General features: G+C 41.7%; 1 protein-coding gene across 2 annotated transcripts in view; it reads right to left on the bottom strand.

The window, feature by feature from the left end:
- Positions 1 to 6224, bottom strand: part of JMY (junction mediating and regulatory protein, p53 cofactor) — a 76364-nt gene extending 70140 nt beyond the window's left edge. For both annotated transcript variants that reach the window (XM_028164960.2, XM_057541110.1), the window contains exon 1: positions 4603 to 6224. In XM_028164960.2, the coding sequence (XP_028020761.2) occupies positions 4603 to 5643 (1041 nt within the window). In that variant the 5' untranslated portion in view covers positions 5644 to 6224. The remainder of the gene's footprint in view (positions 1 to 4602) is intronic.
- Positions 6225 to 17432: the final 11208 nt, after the last annotated feature.

The raw sequence follows: 17432 nt of genomic DNA, 5'->3' as shown, positions 1-17432 counted from the left end.
CGGCTGACTGGGAGCTGCAGTGTGCTGCCCAGTGTTACAAGAGTAAGGTACCCAGAAAAGATCAAAATTTGAAATATGGTTCCTACTGAATGCGTACCACTTTCACATCATCTTAAAGCTGAACCACCTTAAGTCGGGGACTGTCTGTAGTTGGGGCTTCAGCAGTGCTCTGGAGTTTTATAGCTAATCTTAGTTTTCCAGGAAAATTGGTAAAGTCATAATTAGGAAGAGGGGTGATAAATAAACAATCTTCATAGAGCTCCTTGCCCCTTCTCTTAAACAACTCAAGTCAGGAGTTGTTTATAGTCATTTTAAAATACAAAGGAAAACAGTGATTGGGCACGTTTGTCTAACATAAACCCATCCTTGCACCCTAGGCAACCTACTTCTTCTAAAACACAACGTGTGGACTATGCCCTACACTATGCCTATCATGATTAATTTGAAGTAAAACAAACAAGTTACCTTAATTTAAAAGTTCATTATTGACCTGACTAGATTTTAAATTATTGATGCCACCCTCCCATTCTCAGGAGCGGAGACTGACATCCTTTCTAATGTCATCAGGGAAACAAGGCATGTGCAGAAAAGGCCTATATTTGGATTAGGACAAATCAAGTTTGAATCTCTGAGTTTAGTCACTCCTCAGCAGTTTAAAATTGGCCAAATCTCAACTTCTGCTTCAGTAAAATACGTATAAAACGCCACTTGTCTCAAAAGATAGAGTGGAGGATGAAAGGGGATAGGTAATGTGAAGCGCCCCAATACCTAAGTAGTGCCAATATTTACATTGCCTTGAAACAACACTTACTGGAAGCCTCCTTTATAAGTGCCAAACACATTGTTAGGTACTTTTTCATGTCTTAAGTCTTCAGAAATCCTTTAAGCATTTCCCCCATTTCTCTGTTTTAAAGAGGTTAAATAACTAAACAGGTCACAGAAGTGATGAGTACTAATTCAAGCCCAGATTTTTCTGACTCCAAACAGAGTACGCTCTGTCTACTGTGTGCCTTACATGGCACTTTTGAAAACAGATGTTTCTCTCAGTGGTTTCAACTAGAAAAGTTAGAATTGAGCAGTTTTATAAACATCATAAATTCCAAAGTGAACAATGATTTTTAGATTTTAATCAAGCCTACCGTCATAGTTAAGGTTTACTATCTAGAAGACCACAATCATTTCAATAGTTGTCCTTATACTGAAACCATTATTTACAAAATCCACGTCATCAAAGGTAAACCACAGTATGGCTTGTAATATGATACTTAGCTTTAACCAACAACCAAGGCTACTGTAGAAACCATTCCAAGAGGTCTTGGTGGCACTTGATTCATTCAGGGATTTAGTGCTCGCTATATAAATAGCACTACTTACAGTAAATCCTTGTAAAAGTCCAAGACAAGCCTACCATGTAATAAATTTCACATTTCATTTGTACTCAAGATTAAAGCCCTAAGTAGTATACAATCTACAATTCTTATGTCATCTAAAAATAATTTCATTAGTATTGTATAAATTGTACCACCTCACAAACTAGTCATTTGACCAAATTTGTAAACCATTAACAAAAACTTCTGGCAGAAAACTTAAGGTTTAATTCTTCAATACTCCACAAGACAGATATAGGACTGCTTCTTATAACCCCATATTAAATCATAAATATATTCCAAAAATTAAATTCCAATAGAGGTTATGTCCTAAGCTTACAAAGCAGATAATTTATAATTGTGGTTTTAAGGCTCTTTTTGAAGAACACCTTTAAGCCTTTCCCTCCAAAACTGTGACTATGCCTATGCATATACAGGCGCCTACGCGTTCTACTTACGGTACTCTATTAAAGTCCATCTATAGCTCCCCTCAATTTATAGGAAATTCACCAACCCCAGATGACAACTCCTTATTTAGGAAGTTATGTACAGTATTTACAGTTTTAAGAGATTTTTCTCCTAGTTTTTAAACAGTATGGTCCCTTGAGGAATTTACATTTATCAGCTCAAAATTTTTATTTACTCACAACTTTACATTAAAATGACACTTGTAAATCTTTTAAATTCCTGCAACACTAAAAAACAACAACAACAAAAAATTGGTGTCCTTTGTCCACTATTATTAAGAGTGCTCACAAGATGTGTGGCCCTGAACTAGAGGTGGCAAAGAAGAGAATTCCATGATACTGTCAAGGCTGGTGACCTTGAGAAGTTTACAGTCTCGTTGTACAGTCTGTTCTATTAAAAAAAAAAAACCCTCCTTCCACAATTTACTGACCATTTTTCACAAATAGGTGTGGTCTCTAAACTGAAACCTTTAAATGGATAGGAAAAGGAAGACTGTAGAAAAAAGAACCGGAAAACAGATTCAGAGAAATTAAAGGAAAAACATGACCAAAGGATCAAATTTTCCAGCAACACATACCTAAGAATATGTTTGATTTACCACATATACCTAGTTTTTAAAAACCTATAGTCAATTCCACAAGAATTGTGGAACTGGGAATTAAAAAAAAAAAAAGATTTATACATAATTACTAACTCAATAGAATTGATAAAACAAAAATGACACAACTTCTACAATGATTTTACCTAAAAAAATGGTACTGCAAACTATTAAGACAGCAAAAAATTTAAGCAGATGGGGAAGAAAAAAAAATATGGCAGTTATGCTATACACTCCCACTGTCACGCCCATGGCAGACATCACTAATTAATCATGCAATTCTTTCCCCCTACTGAGCTTAATTTCTTCCAAAATAACCTTCCAGTAGAAATCAGGGTGGGCATTATAACTGAAACTATTTGTTGTCCTTGATAGCTATTTTTCAAATACTGTTCAACTAAGCGAAGAACCAAAAATTTATGTATTTAATGTTCAATGCATTTATAATAGACTTCATTTAGAGTTTTTCCCAAAACAAAATACTCATTAAAAGTTTAAATTTTCTCTGTTGAAGAGAATAAAACATTATGGTCAATATAACCTTAATTAGGAAAAATACTCTTTTTCAAAAAAGTACACGAGTTCTAGAAAACTCTAATTAACTATATTTTTCAGCAGCCTTCGTTTTTGACCCAGTTTGAATGAAATAACCAGAAAGAATTATTTTTTCTGAGTATCAGTAAAGTTGAAAGCAGACATACCTACATCATTCAGGGATTAAAAAATAGAAAGTTTAAAAAAAAAGGATAATATATACCTGTAAAATGAATAAGCGAAAGAAGCACTAACTTTGTCCTTGCAGTTTAAAAGAAATACCGGTCACTATTAAAACTCTAAAGAGAATGTGACCATTTTAAGATTTGTCACTTCCTTCCAGAAAGGATTTAAGGTAGAACACAGACTCCAGAACTAAGATGATAAAAAGGGAAATAAAAACAGATTCCTGGAACTACAGGATCATACTATGATGGGTGATGTTTATAACATAAAGTAAACTAACAGAAGTCAAAACCTGGATTCACTCTAAGTTTTAAGAGAGCACTGTGGGATAAGTGATAAAGTATTATTTCCTAAATCCTTAAGTCTAACAAAGACTTCGTAATATCCTATGAAGAAACCACAAGGCTCCAGCTTCGTAGCACTAATAGCAGGATTCAAGTAGTACATAAACGTAGGCAAGGCTGACAGATGACAACACAATGTCAGCAATATAAACATGATAAAAGGGGGCATTTCCCCACCTCAACTCCAACCTCAACTGATACTAATACTAAAAATAATAAATTGCTTTAAAAACGAGAGTACTTCTTTAGTAGTTTTTTCGGCAAAAGCTGATAAGTACACATGACCCCAAATTATACGTATCTTTTCCACATCGTAGAGCTCCCTGTGTATAACCATTCAGACCTTTTCCCATTGTTTCCTGTTATTTTAAAGATTCGTTTGAAACAGTGTTTGCACTACTTTTACTCCTCAAGTCCAAAAGCATAATAAACATTCCTGCCCAGGGCCTTTTTTCTGCCTAAAACAAGAGTGAAACATGAGCCCTCTCTAAAGACTTGCTATATTACTAGAGTGTGTATAAAACCTTTCAAAGTCCATTTGCATCCAATTGTCAGTAGGGGGTTTTTCATTTGGACAGGCCACTCATCTGGAGGACAATGATTTTTAAATTTGCCTAAGTTGCCAAATGACATATGGAGACAAAAAACTGACCGTTTTTGCTCCATAAGACAAACCATTTTGAATAAATGAACATGACGCCAGGAAAGTAAGGTTAATAATCTGGGTAATTATTGCTGGAAACAACTTCAGGGACAAAGAGAAACGCTCATTTAGCTTATATTTATGGGACAGCTTTCTGCTAAATGGCTTTAATCTTATTACCAGTACTTAGTAGCAAACAGAGCACTTTATAGAATCTATGTGTTAAGTGGGAGGCGGAAATCTAAAGACTTATCAAAGTTCCTTCAGAGGGCAAATAAGGAAAGCCACGGTTTTCCCCACTACTGAAAGGAATCAAGAGGGAGATAGGTCAGGAACCATTCTTTTCCCTTGTCTAACTAGAAACACAAGCGCCCCAAATGCGCACAGCCTAGACCGAGGCTCCAGCCTCCGGCAGTGAAGAGGGACCAAAAGCGATGAGTGGAGCCCAGACTACGTTCTTACCTCCTGGATGCGCTTCCTGGCCCGCTGAAGCACTTCTTCGTAGCCCTTCTGCCGCAGCTCGCTAAGGCTTTCGTAATACTCCTCCGGGTCATCGGTCTCGGTGAAGAGTACCTGGGAGAGGATCTTCCAGCCACAGGTGTCCAGGCCGTGACCCAGGTAAACCTGTAGCTGGTAACACAGCGTGTCGATCTCCTGCTCGGTCATCTCCGGGGCGCCCCCGAACAGCACCGTCCACATGCCCGAGGGCTCCTCGGGGAACACAGGCAGGCACGGCTCCAGCTGCGAGTTCACGGAGCACAGCTGCTGGTGCACCGCGCGCAGATCCTGGAAGGAAAAGAGCCCGGCCCAGCTGCACTCCTCGGCCGGGGACTCCAGCTCGGCGGCGGGCTGCGGCTGCTCAGCGTCAGAGAGCGCCAGCGCCGCCGGGTCCGCCTCGTCCTCCCTCACCATTTCCAGCACCTCGATCTCCTCGGTGACCGTCCCGCAGGCGCTCACTACCCGCACCGACGACACCGGGGCCTCCTTCGGCGCCGGCGGGGCTGCCGCAGCGGCGGCCCCCGCCACATCCCTGCCTCCAGATGTCCTCCGGACCGGGCTGGAGTTGGCCCGCACTGGGCTCCGAAGAGGGCTCTCCGCCCCTTTGCCGGCCGACATCCGCAGCAGTGGGTCCCCCCGAAGGCTGCACGCACTCCGCGGAGAGCCTCCCTCCGCCCAGGCCAGACGCCTCCGGGACCCGGGGCTCCTGCCCAGAGTCGCGGAGGCAGTGGCCTCGGGGCGACCCTTGCCCGCCGGGCTGCCCGGCCCCCGGGTCCCGTCGGACGCGGGTGCGCCAGGCTCAGCGCCCCCTCGCGCCCCCGCCTGCTCCCGGGTGCCGCTCCTCTGCCTCTGGGCCGTCCGGTTGTGGCAGGTTATGGCAAACTTGCCCTCAATCTCGTTCCAGGCTACGATGAAGACGAACTTGTGCTTCTCGCGCTCGTCGAACACATGGGGCCGCACGGCCACCCAGTCCGACTCGAGCGTCTCCTCGAGCGCGAACGACATGGTGGCTCCGGCGCCAGGCCGCGGGGAAGGCGCCGCCGGCCCTGCCCGCCCGAGGACTCACCGGCTGACTGCACCGCGCCCCCAGCTCACCCTCGCCGGGAGCCTTCAGCCATCTTAGCGCGCCGGCCGGCTCTCCCCGCTCGCTCGCCCGTCTCTTCGCACTCGCACCCGCCGCGCTCCTTTGTGGTGCGGCTCGCGGGAAAGACAATACGCGTCGCAGGAGCAGGTAGTTCACATGGTCACGTGCGGCCGGATCTGTTTACAAGCCCTGCGCTGCGGCAGCGCCTCGCGCCCGCCCGGGCCGCCCCCCGAGCGAGGCCGCGGTGCTGCGTCTGCGGCGCTCCGGAGGTGAGGCGCGGGTTGCCTGGCGCCGGGCAGGCGGGTAGGTGGTCGGAACCGGGGGCTTGTGAGCCTCCGCCGCTCGCCCGGACCGATCTCCCCGCCCCTCCTCCTCTTCTTCCCGACCCACTGGAGCCGGCGTGACGGAGGGACGCGTCTCCTAAACTCTGCGCCTCAGTATCGCCACAATGTTGCCATTCGGCTGCTGACGTCGCGGCTCCACGAGGGACGTAAACACGGGCACGTGCCGCACGCTGGTGACGCGGCGGCGGAGGCGCGCACACCCCGCTCGCGCGCGTCGGCCCCGCCCCTCTGCGTCTCCTGCCCCCGCCCGCTCGCGGCCGCGCGCCTGAGTCTTCTCTTCCTCCGACTCAGCCTCCTGCTCCGGCGGTCTGAAGCCAGTGACCCGCATGCAGAGAGAGGGGCAGGTGTACTCTGCGGGACAGGTGGCCTCCGAACCCAGGAAAAGAGGAACGAAGGTGGAGGAGCTGAGAATTTTTGAACTCCAGTCATTCAAAGGTACCCTCAGGTGTAAATTTTCCTCCATTCGCCCGGAGGGGTAACTCCTATATTCAGAAAGAAGTAGTCCGTAACGTTATGTGAACTATGTGCTAAGCTTTATTGGGATCCTCTAGACTACTGGGTTCTCTCCTAGTACCCTTGCGATACAGTTTAAGATATGAAAGGAAGGTGTCTGAAGACAACCCAGTAGAACTCCAAAACAAAATAAAATTAAATGAAAATTCAGTCATGTGCCAATAGTATGAATGTTTACATCTCGGTTCATCAGTGTTTTATTGCTTCAGGATTCATCATTGTGTGCTGTTCTGTGAACCTCGTTGTGAGGTCACTGACTTGAGTCTTTTGAAATAGTATTCAATTATGAGTTACCAGAATGCACATACCAAAAAAAAAAAATCATGTAAATCTGAAGAATTCTGTTCATACTGAACTGTGATGAAAATTCTTAAAATTGCCTAGTGGATCTTATAATCTAGTTTATATTATTGGCATTCTTTTTTCCTGCTAATATCCAATTCATATTGCAGGTATTCTGCATTCACAGTAAAGTACAATGGGAATTATTTGTTACTTTTATCCATATTTCTAAAATATATGCGAGACCGTTTGGATTAACCTGGCATTGTTAGCCATACTTCCTTCAGTATTGTCCTAACATCTGAATAAACAGCCAAAAGCTTTAGTCCTGTCACTCAGCTGGACATTTTAGACCTGTAGATCTGCTCTGACCAAAAAAAAAAAAAAAAAAAAAAATGGGGGCACTTTGGGCAGGGCAGGATGAGCAAAAAGGGAAAAGGACTGGTTTTTAAACCTTTTTACAGTTCTTTATGTGAACCATAAATTTTCAAAGCTTGTAACTGAACTTGTGGCAACTCTCAAATGCAAATCAGAAATAACACCTTTTGAAAGGCAGGAAGAAAGAGAGAAAAGCCATTGCAAATCTGTATCACCAGCTAAGCAAACAATAGCACGTTATAGAAAAATTTCCTCTTTTCTGTGGAAAAGTTACTACTAACAGTTTTTCTGATAAGAAGTGGTGAGATAATTGTAGCTCTGTTCTTATAATACATTATAGGTAAGTATAAATACTAAGAATGAATGCCAAAAGAATATGTTTATGGGAAGTATTTTTATTTACATGTATATTAAAATTGCAATATTTATCCACAACATTACGTCTTATCACAATAGTGCTAGAGAAAAATTGTTTGTGGTCACACAGGTGTTAAGTATTTTCCCCCAATACTCTGGCAACTGTGTTTTGTCAAAAAAGTTGTTTCAATATTTCTGGTCTCCTCTATTCTCCTCTATCTTAGTAACTGTTATCCTAGAAATAAAAAAAACAAACAAACTGAAACTCCCATGGCAGGTTACTGTAGTACTTTACAATTCTTTATTTAGGGCTATATCTGATTGTCAAGCAAGATCTCTTGAGTGTATAAATACTCCCTGGGAATAAGTAAAGCTACAGAAATCTACATTTTGACCTTATTCCATAACCCCAGGAGACTGGGTTGTGATTCTCCCACTGGGACTTGCTGAAAACTTCACACCGTATCTTTTACTACTACTGCCATCTCGAATACCATAGGGTGTGCTGGGATTTTTGTTCTAAGCGGCAGGGTTGCTTGTTCTGCAATGAGGACCTGCTGCAGAGCCATTCTCTACTTTCAGCCCTACTCAAAGCTGGCACCTTCCACATTGCCTGATATATGAGCTGGAGCAGTTTTCCTAGGTGTGGAATGTGTTGCATCCAAAGCCCAAGGAGGCTTAACAGTCATTGTGGTAGTGGCTGCATCATGCACCAATCTGTCCTTTACTTTGAAGGGAATGTCCTGACATACACCTGACCATAGGATGTGCAGAAACTTTACAGAGTTGGCAAGTGCCTGAATTTTTGTAGAGTTTGTCTCCCTCCCTCTGGAGTGCATATGTCTCCAGCATGCCAGCACCCTCTTACTCATCCTGCCAGATCACCATGATGTCATCAGTGTAATGTATCAATATGATATTCTGTGAAATGTCCAGGTGGTCCAGATGTCTTCAGGCTAAATTATGGCAGATGGTGGGAGAGTTAACATGGCCCTGGAGCAAAGTGTTTCTGATCTTCTTTCCTGACTAGGATAGAAAAGTACACATTTGCCAAATCAATGGCTGCATATTGAGTACCAGAGACCATATTATCTGCTGTAGCAAAGAAACTACATCTGGCTGGGCAGCTGTGATCAGGACTATTTCTTGGTTGAGCTAGTAATAGTCTTTAGAATCCATCTGGATTCTGCAAGAACCAGACCAGCATATTAAACAGAGCTATTCTAGGGACAACCATGCCTACATCTTTAAGAGGGGCATTAATCTCTGCTATCCCTCTCCAGGGTTATAGTGCTTTTGATTCACTATCTTGGTGGGAGGTAGGCAGTTTCAGATGCTTCCACTTGAACTTCCCTGCTATGATAGCTCTCATCAACAGACTCAGTGTATGGGTGACTCCATCTGCCACATATGTCAATCCCAATATGTATTTGGGGACCAGGGAAATGAGTACCAGGTGACCTCACATACCTGGTGGACCCAGACTTTGGTCAAGACTCCATTTATTACCTGGTCCACAGAGCCCACGATGAAGTCTCTGGTTGTCAACTTAGACCCTGTCCTCAGTAGTCCTTGAGATGCCTGAGAATTTCCCTTTCCCCAGTGAACAGTCACTCAAGTACACAGCCTAGATCCCTTTGGGGAAGCACTGGGGAAATCATTATGTATTGCAGAGTTCTTTGCACTGGGACCCAGTCATCTCTTCAGTCAATGGTACCAGGTCTGAAAACTGAAAACTGGGCAAGAGACTACTTTGAGTACTTCCCTCAACCTCCTGCTCATCCATTCTGGCTCTATTTTGACTATGTATATTAAGCAGTGTCTATTGGCTGCTCTGCTATTTTGCCCCTCGGGATGCTGTGGTTTATTAAGCATCCCATAACTGTGGACATTGTGACCCTCTGACTTCTGATGGTGAAATGCTATCAATGGCCTCTGTTGCTCCAGGGCCTTCTCATCCCCATTGCTATCAATGAGCCAAATTCTGTGACCACTTCTGCCTTTAACCCTGGCCTACGAAGGAGAGCCACAGTGAACTTCATGGGGATGCTGGGGCCCCTCTCACCAACACATTTCTAACAAACACCCTTGGTGAATGGCATATTCTTGGGACCTTCCTGGGAAACATATTTGTTCTGGCCTCACATAACATACCCATTCCAGCATTCCCACTTCCCTGAGTCTTTTATTCCCTTCCTCTTTTGTATACCATGGCAATTCAAGCATTTCAATTCAGGCTCTGGGAGGCTCATTGCTTTTTCCAGGTTTCTAGGAGTCACCCTCATGGCAAGTTTTCAACATCCACTAGGGTCTTAGCTTGGATGTTAAATTCTCTTGTCCTGAAAGAGTGACCTTCAAGACTATAAACAATGTTAGTTACCCACAGCTTTTGCATTATCAGTCTTAGGATGACAGCCCAATCTCATAACAACCCTCCACTTCCATTATCCTTATATATTATCGTTACCCTTACATTTCAAACGCCTAAATCTTCGCACCAGCCACTGGTACATGTCCACTGTTACGTTGTCCCAACTCACCACCAGTGAAAATTTTAGAAAGAGGACTCTCACCTTTTGCCAGGGCCTCTCAGTGGCAAAAAGAAAGAAAAGCAATTGAGGGGAGCTGAGAAGGTGAACAAAATTTACATCTGATACAAATCTGCTTTCAATGTTTGACAGTACCTAAGAGTAGCATGCTTCATTAAGGACTTCAATATTTCTTTCAACCTTAAAAAAACTTTCTTAGGTATTATTACAAAAGCAACCCATGTTCATTGTGGACAAATTTAAAACTGCAGATAAACCAAAACAAGAAACTTTAAATACTACCTAGAGATACCACTTTTAAAACCTTGATACGGATATTTTTATACTTTTTTTCTATACTTATTTACAAAAGCGAGATCCCACTATAAATACTACTTTGTAAACTATCTTTTTCACGTAATAATGTCTCCTGAAAATTTTAATAGGTATACATCTTTGATACTGTTTTTAAAAGAATTCCATTGTGCAAGAAGCTCCTCACTCAGTCCTGAACAGATTTTTCCTCCAATTGCAGCCTGAAGTCTCATATTTATCTTCCTGCCCCTATGGAGTTGCACCACCAAATGTGTCAGAGTATAGAGACACCCTTATTCTGCAATTGTTTAATATACTCTACAATGTCTAATATCTTTTAAGGCATCCATCCATTTATCTGTAATTTCAAAAATCTGGGCATAAGATGAGCATATACTTATGCTTAGTATTTAATGGTAATTTAAATGTAAGTACAATAAAAAGTGAAAACCAGAAAAAAAAAGGAATTCCATTGTATATATTTACATAATAATGTATGTTATCAGTCCATTCAGAACCAGATTTAAGTTGTCATCACTCACGTCCTTGAACTAAATCCTAATCCTATATCTTTATGTCCTAAATCTTTGAGCCCCTACTGAATTGTTTCTCTTTTGTTCTCAGTGTCCCATCTAGGGAATCCTTTGAAGCCCATACCCTTAACCACAGTATTAAGATCCTCCAATAAGCAGATAGAATGATGGGATTAGATGTGTAAAAGAATTTGGAGGGAAACACCTCTAAGGGAAAAATGGGGAGGGAGCCAGAGCAAAGGGGAGAACTGGTGGTGGTGAAGGAGTGGGGAAGAAAGGAAGTTTCAATAGAAAGCATCTTGGAGTGCAATGCAGTTTAGAGTGTTTTCTGTAGGTCAATGGGGAATCCTTAAGCCAAAGTTACCTGTCAGAGGAGTTTCGTGTCTCACAGCAACAGGCCTGCCATACTCCCCATCTCCTCAGTCAGTGGCTGGGAGCAGCCTGGAGGAAATGTGGTGGATTCGTAATGCAGCAACCCGGGCTGTCAGGATTACGCTTGGAGATCTGAGATGCACGTTCTCATGGGTGCCACAACACCATCTGTGCTTTACAAAACCTTGGTACTATTCATTCATTGATTCATGACACATCGAGGGCACAAATAGAGTACAATGTGGTGCTCACATTCTAGTAATTGGCTTCAGTTTGAGTGGATCATCACAAATAATTTTTTAGAAATTAGAAACAGAAATAGATTTCCAGACTCTCTTGAGGAAGATCTTCAAGGTATGGCTTCATTATCTTGTTTGAAATGATTTTTCAGGATCTAAGGTAAATTCAAAGCTAAGTTACTAAATAGGGTTTGAGTTCTTCCTCATTGCGTAGACCCAGTCCTGTATTCATGTCACTTGATGCAGATAACCTGGGTGAGTTTTACATAATAAAGTCTAGAACCTGAAACAATAACTGCCATTTCCAAAAAACGTTTGAGAGAGAGAACAACATACCTCTCCCAAATACATACTTACTTTCCTATCCTTATATCCCTTCTTTTATATATATATGGTTTGTATTAGTTTTCTATGGCTGCTTCAACAAATTACCACCAACTTAATGACTTAAAACAACTCAAATTTATTATCTTAAGGTTCTAGAGGGCAGAAGTCTGAAGCGAGTCTCACTGGGCTAAAGTCAAGTTGTCTGTGGGGCTGCGTTTCTTCTAGAGGCTCCAGGGCAGAATCCATTTCCTAGCCCTTTCCAGCTTCTAGGAGCTGCCCACATTCACAGGTGTCTAGCCTCTCCCTCCATCTTGTAAGCCAGCAATAGTGGGCCAAATTCTTCCCACAGCACATGACATTTCTTCTCAGAGACAGATCCTGCTTCTCTTGTCACACCTCCTTTGACTCTTGACTTCGACCTCCCTCTTCCATTTTTAAGCACCTTTGTGATTATATCGGACCACAGGGATAATCCAGGATAATTTTTTTTTTCACTGTGATTTTTTTTTATTGAGTTGTATAAATCAGGACACTTTGGACTTACTTTAAAAAATAAGTTATTTGAAACTTAAACACAGAAAAATATTAATAATAATGTAAGAGTTCAGTTCAAAGCTTAGATTCTGCTATTTTTAAGTTTTTCTAGCAAAAGATAATCAAAGTGATTGTCGTAGGAGGAGAGACACGGTCAGGATAATTTTTATGTCTGCTGATTAGCAACCTTAATTCCATCTGCAACCTTAATTCCCCTTTGCCAGGTAACCTCACATAGTCACAGTTTTGAAGATTATCATGTGGATATCTTTGGGGGATGGGGCATTATTCTGCCCACCATATGTCTTATAGCTAAAGCCTCTGAAACAATATCTATTGGAAACAGTTCCGGTGTTTATTAATCTTTTGGATGTTCATGGGAATGAAACTAAAGATTTATCATTCTTAGAATATTTTTCCTAGCTTTCGGTAGCTATACATTATCATGTTAAGGAAGTTGTCTTCTATTGCTATGATCTCCTTATATATTACTCTGTAATAAACCACCCCCAAACTTAACAATTTAAAACAATTTATTATTATCGCTCATGTTACTGCAGGTTGATTGGTCTTAGCTGGATGGTTCTCTCTTGAGGCTTGAGCAGGCTGGGTGTCCAATATGGCTGCTTCCCTCACATGTCTGGGCTTCTGTGCTCCTCCATGGGGACTCTCTCCCACAGAGTAGCTTGTGGCATGCATTGGGATAATCGTATTTTTCTTCTTTAATCTGATAACGTTGGCAGTGTTTAACATGCAGGTTGTTTACTAGGACACGCCCTTGGGATCAAGACCTGAGGAAAGAAAGAGGAGGGAGCAGAAGTAAGGAGAAGGAGGTCTCAAGCTGTGGTGGGGGCCTGATACCCCTGAGTCCATGGAGATCATTGTAGCTGAGGTGCTCCCACAGTGGGCCAGGTGTTTATGCATTCACCCAGTTGTTGGATGTGGGTTGTCCCTGGAAGGGTATATAACCCTGGATGAAGCTGAAGTGATTCCCTAAAGGTGAAGACTGAATGAAGATTGTACACTGGCAACTCTCTCAGCAGGTGAGGCAACGAGCCATTCCTTGGAAGAGGATCTGGGCTGAGCCTCTCCATGTCTCTTCCACAAGGTTCCTAGTAGTAGTATTTATAAGAGTAAAAAACCAGAAAAACAAAAAACCAGAAAACAAAACAAAAAAACCCTAGAAACAACCTAAATCTTCATCATACAATAATCAATAAATATATGTAGAATAGCTACATGATGAAAAAACATACAGCAATGACAATGAATAACTAACACCACATCTGTCAAGAACTAGAGTCACCGTCTGTCAGCATGGTTAAAGCTCAGAAACATGATGTTACATGAAAAAAGCACGTGCAGAAAAAAGCATGCCTGTCATTTCTATAAAATTTAAAAGCATTCAAAACCCAACTATATTTTGTTTATGGATCATGAATATATAGGAAAAGTAATAAAATATTCATCAGGATCATAAATTCGTCATAGTGTCTAGGAACGGAGGGTGGGAACTAGGATCAGGAAAAGGGGCTCAGAGGCTACAATTGTATCTGGAAGTTTGGTTTCTTTAAAAAAGATCTGAACTAACATGGCATTATAGCACAAAACTATTATATGATGAAATGTGGTCTTGAGTACATGAAAGTTTATTATATTTATTTTTTCTGTGTTAAAACAACTTCATCATAAAATTAATAATTTTTAAAACTACCATGCAGTCATTAAAGCAAAATTAATTACCCTTACACACATTAACATAGATATATTGCAAAAGCAATGCTAAATGAAGAAAAGAATTTGCAGCTGGGTATATACATGATGATGCCATTTCAATTTTTTTTTATTTTTAAATTTTTTTTTTGTTTTTCTCTTTTTCTTTTTTTAGTTGTTTTTTTTTCTTTTTTATATATTTTTGCCATTTCAATTTATTTTTTATTTCTTTAAATATTTTTTTTTTGATGTATACCATTTTTAAAGTCTTTATTGAATTTGTTACAATATTGCTTCTGTTTTATGTTTTGGTTTTTTGGCCATGAGGCATGTGGGATCTCAGTTCCCCGACCAGGGATCGAACCTGTACCCCCTACATTGGAAGGCAAAGTTTTAACCACTGGACCACCAAGGAAGTCCCCCATTTCAATTTTTAAATAAGCAAAATGACATTCTATATTATTTATAGATCTATACTCATGTGGTAAAAGTATTTTAAAATGCAAGGGCAGGACACACACCAATAATATCCAAATAGTTTTACCTTTGAGAAGACAAGGAGATGAATAGGACTGGGGAAGGATACAAAGATTTCCAGATATTCACATTGGCTCAATCTCAGTGTTGACTACATGGCTATTTATTGTATGACTCTCCGTGCTTCTTGGTATGCTTGAGATAGTTCATATTTTTTAAAAACTTAAACATTCCATTTTGATTGGTCTTTTCCTCTGGTTATAATGAAAATAACCACATCAGTATATGCCATCACTTGGTTGGCATTGAAAAGGAAAGGAAAAGAGTGTCTTCTATAAATCTCCAATTGCCATTTTTTTCTGGTATATCCTTTGCTGCACCCATTTTTTCAAAACACTGACTTAGTGTCCCTGATTAAAAACAAGTGCCCCAGTACTTACGTGTCCAGTTATTTTTGTGGGTGTTAAACTCCATTGCTGCAGTGGGACAAAATCACTGGTGTACTCAGGCACTGGAAGTTAAGAGAAGAAGCAAGGTAGGCAAGTCTTAGGTTATGCCTCTCCCTCATTAAGAAATCCAGATTTTAAACAATTTTATGGAGAAAGGATATTAAGTTATAACTATTTGCACCCTCCATGTTATTTTCTGATCCCTACAAAGGGATTTTGGTGTTGTCTTTTTATTTAGCATCAGTTAACATTTCTGTGTATCCACTTGGCCCACACACTAGTCAGTGTTCCATAGTTTACATCTTGATAATGCACTGCGATTTACTTAGCCTTACCACTATTGTTGAAGTTTTGAGATTTTTCCAACTTTCCAGTATTATAAATAGCATTTCTATGACCATCTTTGTGCAAGCTACTTCTTTTCTTTCTGGTCATTTCCTTGAGGTATAATCCTAAAGTGGAATTAGGCCAAAAGGTATGAATAGTTTTGTGATTCTAAGTTCATATTCCAGTATTATATCAATTCATCTTAGATCTAAAAACGTTGGGTTTACACATTTGAACATACTTTAAAAAATTTAATAGGTACAGAATAATTGTTAAAAGGTGCTTAATGAAAAGTTCTCTCAGCTGCTTTTTAAATCTTTTTCTTTTTTGTGCGTGTATGTGTCTAATTATTAAAAGTAATACTCTCACTGTGGAAAAATAAAATCAAGTAAGTGAAAGTACCCTCTAAACCCGCACTCTTAAAAGATTCCATGTTCCGATTTGACTTACACTCTTTCACATGATTCTATATGCATGCAATGTTTCATTCTTGAGACTTCAGGCAACATTTGGAAGTTCTTTAGAAACCCATCCAGTCAAGACATCCTGTGTGCTTGGGCCTTTTCTCTCTTTGCAATTCTTTCAATTATTCCCTTTCTCTTCAAATCTACAGCTCTACTCTCTTCACCAGCTATTTTTCCTGAAACTTCCAACATAATCCAATCTCCCAAAAATCTTTATTTGCCATGTTGGATCTTTCAACTGCAAGTTTATTTTTATTCTTCACAATCTGTTCCAAACCTCAGCACCATCTCAGAACAATATCCTTGACCCCACCCCGAATTATTGAAATCAGGATCTTAAAGCATGGGACCCAGGAATCTTCACTTTCAAAAGTTCCCCAGGGGGCTTCCCTGGTGGCGTAGTGGTTGAGAATCTGCCTGCCAATGCAGGGGACACGGGTTCGTGCCCTGGTCTGGGAAGATCCCACATGCCGCAGAGCAACTGGGCCTGTGAGCCACAATTACTGAGCCTGCGCTCCGCAACAAGAGAGGCCACGATAGTGAGAGGCCTGCGCACCGCGATGAAGAGTGGCCCCCGCTTGCCACAACTAGAGAAAGCCCTCACACAGAAACGAAGACCTAACACAGCCATAAATAAATAAATAAATTAATTAAAAAAAAAAAAAAGTTCCCCAGGTGGGGCTTCCTTGGTGCCGCAGTGGTTAAGAATCTGCCTGCCAATGCAGGGGACATGGGCTCGAGCCCTGGTCCAGGAAGATCCCACGGAGATGCCATGGAGCAACTAAGCCTGTGCGCCACTGAGCCTGCCCTGTAGAGCCCGTGAGCCACAACTACTGAGCCTGTGCTCTAGAGCCCGCGAGCCACAACTACTGAGCCTGTGCTCTGGAGACCACGAGCCACAGCTACTGAAGCCTGCGTGCCTAGAGCCCGTGCTCCACAACAAGAGAAGCCACCACAATGAGAAACCCGCGCACTGCAACGAAGAGTAGCCCCCGCTCGCCCCAACTAGAGAAAGCCCGCGCGCAGCAACGAAGACCCAAAGCAGCCAAAGAAAAATAAACGAGAAAAAGAAAAGTTCCCCAGGTGATTTTAAAATACAGGCAGGGTGAAAACCACTGTGTTGCTCTAATTTCTGGAATGATTTCTCCATACCTGCATGTTTTTACTTTTTCACTAATTGTTTTCTCCTTAATTCCCTATAAACTGGACTCTGAGTCTTCTGCTTTACTGAAACCATTAACTTTAAAAAAAAAAAAAATCAAATGCAATACCATTCAGTCCTGAGAGTAGGTCATAAGTTCAGAAGTTGCCTTTTCTGCCCCTGGTATACTTTTCGTGTTAGTTTACTTTTCGTATTTGTTTATTTCGAAGTTTCATGTTTGTTAATGTATGTTATCTACTGCTGCACTGCAAACTACCCCAAAACCTAGTGGCTTAAAGCAATAAAACCATTCCTTTGTTCCGATTCTGCAGTGTGGGCAGGCCTGGGTGGAGACTGCTGGTGTCTGCTCCAAGTGGTGTTGGCTGGGAAGGTGTAACTGGGGCTTGAGGATCTATG

Source organism: Balaenoptera acutorostrata, chromosome 2, assembly GCF_949987535.1.
Source record: "Balaenoptera acutorostrata chromosome 2, mBalAcu1.1, whole genome shotgun sequence".
NCBI classification, from domain to species: Eukaryota; Metazoa; Chordata; class Mammalia; order Artiodactyla; family Balaenopteridae; genus Balaenoptera; species Balaenoptera acutorostrata.
Note: the sequence above shows the minus strand (reverse complement) of the source record. Positions and strands in the feature narration are given on the sequence as shown.